The sequence below is a fragment of the Oncorhynchus masou genome, unplaced genomic scaffold (genome assembly GCF_036934945.1).
Source record: "Oncorhynchus masou masou isolate Uvic2021 unplaced genomic scaffold, UVic_Omas_1.1 unplaced_scaffold_3464, whole genome shotgun sequence".
In the NCBI taxonomy this organism is placed as follows: Eukaryota; Metazoa; Chordata; class Actinopteri; order Salmoniformes; family Salmonidae; genus Oncorhynchus; species Oncorhynchus masou.
In genome coordinates, this window is record NW_027009873.1 from 33,558 (window position 1) to 38,500 (window position 4,943).

At 55.5% G+C, this 4,943-nt stretch overlaps 1 protein-coding gene across 1 annotated transcript; it reads left to right on the top strand.

Annotated features, from left to right (window-relative positions):
- Positions 1 to 2,543: 2,543 nt before the first annotated feature.
- Positions 2,544 to 4,501, top strand: LOC135534474 (uncharacterized; the record flags this gene model as incomplete). The annotated part of the gene is made up of 4 exons (XM_064961456.1): positions 2,544 to 2,750; positions 3,354 to 3,461; positions 3,778 to 4,029; positions 4,131 to 4,501. Coding segments are annotated over 4 exons (938 nt in total), but the record flags the coding sequence as incomplete, so codon positions are not given.
- Between the last annotated feature and the right edge of the window lie 442 nt (positions 4,502 to 4,943).

The window sequence follows — 4,943 nt, forward strand, 5'->3', positions numbered from 1 at the left end:
AGAGACCCCTCCTCCTGAACTAAGGTACTGGCTAATAGAGGCCCCCCCCTCCTGAACTAAGGTACTGGCTAATAGAGACCCCCCCTCCTCCTCCTTAACTAAGGTACTGGCTAATAGAGCCCCCCCTCCTGAACTAAGGTACTGGCTAATAGAGGCCCCCTCCTCCTGAACTAAGGTACTGGCTAATAGAGGCCCCCCCTCCTGAACTAAGATACTGGCTAATAGAGGGCCACTTCCTCTTCTTAATCTAAGGTACTGGCTAATAGAGCCCCCCCTCCTCTTCTTAATCTAAGGTACTGGCTAATAGAGGCCCCCCTCCTCCTCTTAATCTAAGGTACAGGCTAATAGAGGGTCCCCTCCTCCTCTTAATCTAAGGTACTGGCTAATAGAGGGCCCACTCCTCAATTTAGTTACTAGCTAATAGAGGCCCCCCTCCTCTTCTTAATCTAAGGTAATGGTTATTAGGGGCCCCCCTCCTCTTAATCTAAGGTACTGGCTATTAGGGGACCCCCCCCCTCTTCTTAATCTAAGGTACTGGCTATTAGGGGGCCCCCCTCCTCAATTTAGGTATTGGCTAAAAGAGGCCCCCCTCCTTCGCACCTCACTCAGGGGAGAGAGTGTGGTTGGCATGGTGTGTGTATACAACTGTGTGTGTGTGGGGGGGGGGCACACACTCACACACAGCCCCCCACATCCATACACACACACCACCGAGGAGGGAAAGGGAATGAACATGAAAGGAGTGTCAGAGTAGAGATACACTCCCACCATGTCTTAGACACATCAGGAGTGTGTGTGTATGTTGTCTTAGAAACATCAAGTGTGTGTGTATGTTGTCTTAGAAACATCAGGAGTGTGTGTGTGTATGTTGTCTTAGAAACATCAAGTGTGTGTGTGTATGTTGTCTTAGAAACATCAAGTGTGTGTGTATGTTGTCTTAGAAACATCAGGAGTGTGTGTGTACGTTGTCTTAGAAACATCAAGTGTGTGTGTATGTTGTCTTAGAAACATCAGGAGTGTGTGTGTGTATGTTGTCTTAGAAACATCAAGTGTGTGTGTATGTTGTCTTAGAAACATCAGGAGTGTGTGTGTGTGTATGTTGTTTTAGAAACATCTGGAGTGTGTTTGTGTGTGTATGTTGTTTTAGAAACATCTGGAGTGTGTTTGTGTGTGTATGTTGTTTTAGAAACATCTGGAGTGTGTTTGTGTGTGTATGTTGTTTTAGAAACATCCGGAGTGTGTTTGTGTGTGTATGTTGTCTTAGAAACATCAGGAGTGTGTGTGTGTGTATGTTGTCTTAGAAACATCAGGAGTGTGTGTGTTTGTGTGTGTGTGTTTGTGTGTGTTGTCATAGAAACAGATAAGATCACCACGACAACAACACAAACACTAACCATATTATTCATCCTTTATTAAATAATAATAGCAATAAAAAAACGACATCTCTGTACAAAGTCTTACAAACAACAGTGGAGAGTAATCTGTTACCAGTGACAGGACCTCCGTTAGAGAGAGAGATGTCTGCCTCACCCTCTCATCCCAGACAGAAGAGGTAATACTATGGCCCATCCCACATTGCATCCTTTTCCTGATATAGTGCACTACTTTTGACCACCCATGCATTACAGAGCCCTATGGGCCCTGGTCAAAAGTAGTGCACTATATAGGGAATAGGGTTCCATTTGGGATGCAGATATGTCTCAGCTCCCTAGAAAAGTTCAATCAGGCCTAGAAAGAGAGATCCAAGGCACTTGGAAAAGTCAACAGAGTCCAATGAAAAGGAGCTGGATACCACAAACTCAGCCCTCTGCCGTCCCTCTGCCCCATCCTCCTTCACCCAGCCCTCTGCAGTCCTCTGCCCCTATCCTCCCCTTCACCCAGCCCTCTGCAGTCCTCTGCCCCATCCTCCCTTCACCCAGCCCTCTGCAGTCCTCTGCCCCTATCCTCCCTTCACCCAGCCCTCTGCCCCTATCCTCCCTTCACCCAGCCCTCTGCCGTCCTCTGCCCCATCCTCTCTCCCCCTTCACCCAGCCCTCTGTCATCCTCTGCCCTATCCTCCCTTCACTGGCCCTCTGCAGTCCTCTGCCCCTATCCTCCCTTCACCCAGCCCTCTGCAGTCCTCTGCCCCTATCCTCCCTTCACCCAGCCCTCTGCAGTCCTCTGCCCCTATCCTCCCTTCACCCAGCCCTCTGCAGTCCTCTGCCCCTATCCTCCCTTCACCCAGCCCTCTGCAGTCCTCTGCCCCTATCCTCCTTCACCCAGCCCTCTGCAGTCCTCTGCCCCTATTCTCCCTTCACCCAGCCCTCCCCAGTCCTCTGCCCCTATCCTCCCTTCACCCATCCCTCTGTCGTCCTCTGCCCCCTATCCTCCCTTCACCCAGCCCCCCTCTGCAGTCCTCTGCCCCTATCCCTCCTTCACCCAGCCCCTCTGCAGTCCTCTGCCCCTATCCTCCCTTCACCCAGCCCTCTGCAGTCCTCTGCCCCTATCCTCCCTTCACCCAGCCCTCTGCAGTCCTCTGCCCCTATCCTCCCTTCACCCAGCCCTCTGCAGTCCTCTGCCCCTATTCTCCCTTCACCCAGCCCTCTGCAGTCCTCTGCCCCATCCTCCCTCCCTTCACCCAGCCCTCTGCCGTCCTCTGCCCCATCCTCTCTCCCTTCACCCAGCCCTCTGTCATCCTCTGCCCCTATCCTCCCTTCACCCAGCCCTCTGCAGTCCTCTGCCCCTATCCTCCCTTCACCCAGCCCTCTGCAGTCCTCTGCCCCTATCCTCCCTTCACCCAGCCCTCTGCAGTCCTCTGCCCCTATCCTCCCTTCACCCAGCCCTCTGCAGTCCTCTGCCCCTATCCTCCCTTCACCCAGCCCTCTGCAGTCCTCTGCCCCTATCCTCCCTTCACCCAGCCCTCTGTCGTCCTCTGCCCCTATCCTCCCTTCACCCAGCCCTCTGCAGTCCTCTCTGCCCCTATTCTCCCTTCACCCAGCCCTCTGCAGTCCTCTGCCCCTATCCTCCTTCACCCAGCCCCTCTGCAGTCCTCTGCCCCTATCCCTCCCTTCACCAGCCCTCTGCAGTCCTCTGCCCCTATCCTCCCTTCACCCAGCCCTCTGCAGTCCTCTGCCCCTATCCTCCCTTCACCCAGCCCTCTGCAGTCCCCTGGCCCCTATCCTCCCTTCACCCAGCCCTCTGCAGTCCTCTGCCCCTATCCTCCCTTCACCCAGCCCTCTGCAGTCCTCTGCCCCTATCCTCCCTTCACCCAGCCCCTCTGCAGTCCTCTGCCCCTATCCTCCTTCACCCAGCCCTCTGCAGTCCTCTGCCCCTATCCTCCCTTCACCCAGCCCTCTGCAGTCCTCTGCCCCTATTCTCCCTTCACCCAGCCCTCTGCAGTCCTCTGCCCCATCCTCCCTCCCTTCACCCAGCCCTCTGCCGTCCTCTGCCCCATCCTCCCTCCCTTCACCCAGCCCTCTGCAGTCCTCTGCCCCTATCCTCCCTCCCTTCACCCAGCCCTCTGCAGTCCTCTGCCCCTATACTCCCTTCACCCAGCCCTCTGCAGTCCTCTGCCCCATAATCCCTCCCTTCACCCAGCCCTCTGCCATCCTCTGCCCCATCCTCCCCCCCTTCACCCAGCCCTCTGCAGTCTTCTGGCCCCACTTCTCCCTTCACCCAGCCCTCTGCAGTCCTCTGCCCCTATTCTCCCTTCACCCAGCCCTCTGCAGTCCTCTGCCCCTATCCTCCCTTCACCCAGCCCTCTGCAGTCCTCTGCCCCTATTCTCCCTTCTTCACCAGCCCTGCAGTCCTCTGCCCCTATCCTCCCTTCACCCAGCCCTGCAGTCCTCTGCCCCTATCCTCCCTCTTCACCCAGCCCTCTGCAGTCCTCTGCCCCTATCCTCCCTTCACCCAGCCCCCAAATCCTCTCTGCCCCATCCTCCCTTCACCCAGCCCTCTGCCATCCTCTGCCCCATCCTCCCTCCCTTCACTCAGCCCTCTGCAGTCCTCTGCCCCATCCTCCTCCCTTCACCCAGCCCTCTGCAGTCCTCTGCCCCTATCCTCCCTTCACCCATCCCTCTGTCGTCCTCTGCCCTTATCCTCCCTTCACCCAGCCCTCTGCAGTCCTCTGCCCCTATCCTCCCTTCACCCAGCCCTCTGCAGTCCTCTGCCCCTATCTTCCCTTCACCCAGCCCTCTGCAGTCCTCTGCCCCTATCCTCCCTTCACCCAGCCCTCTGTCGTCCTCTGCCCCTATCCTCCCTTCACCCAGCCCTCTGCAGTCCTCTGCCCCTATCCTCCCTTCACCCAGCCCTCTGCAGTCCTCTGCCCCTATCCTCCCTTTACCCAGCCCTCTGCAGTCCTCTGCCCCATCCTCCCTCCCTTCACCCAGCCCTCTGCCATCCTCTGCCCCATCCTCCCTCCCTTCACCCAGGCCTCTGCAGTCATTTGCCCCATCCTCCCTACCTTCACCCAGGCCTCTGCAGTCCTTTGCCCCATCCTCCCTCCCTTCACCCTGGAAGCTGAGTTCTTCTCATCCCTCGCTCCTTTCTTCCCATCCCCCTTCCTTCCTTCCCTTTCTCTCTCTCCCTCCCTTACTCCCTTCCTACCTCTCTCCATCCCTCCCTCCTTCCCTTGCTCCCTCAATTCCTACCTCGATCCCCCGCTCCGTTTGGCCCACTGAGGTGCAGTCTTCCTGGACTGAACTATGCAGGAAGAGACATACAGTCCTCTCTCTCTCGTTTTAATATTTTCTCTTTGCTTGAGGCCAAACCGATTCTTAAACTCAACCCAGATTTCAGATTTTATTTTTAACTCAACCCCGACACAAAAACATGTCTCTGGTTATGGTTAACACTCATTCTCATGTAACATTAAAAGAAGAGAAGAGAAAAGTGGAGTGAATATTTAAAAAGAAATCAGAATGTAGAAACTAGCATACGGTCAGGTCCCCAAAGGCCCCAGTGGT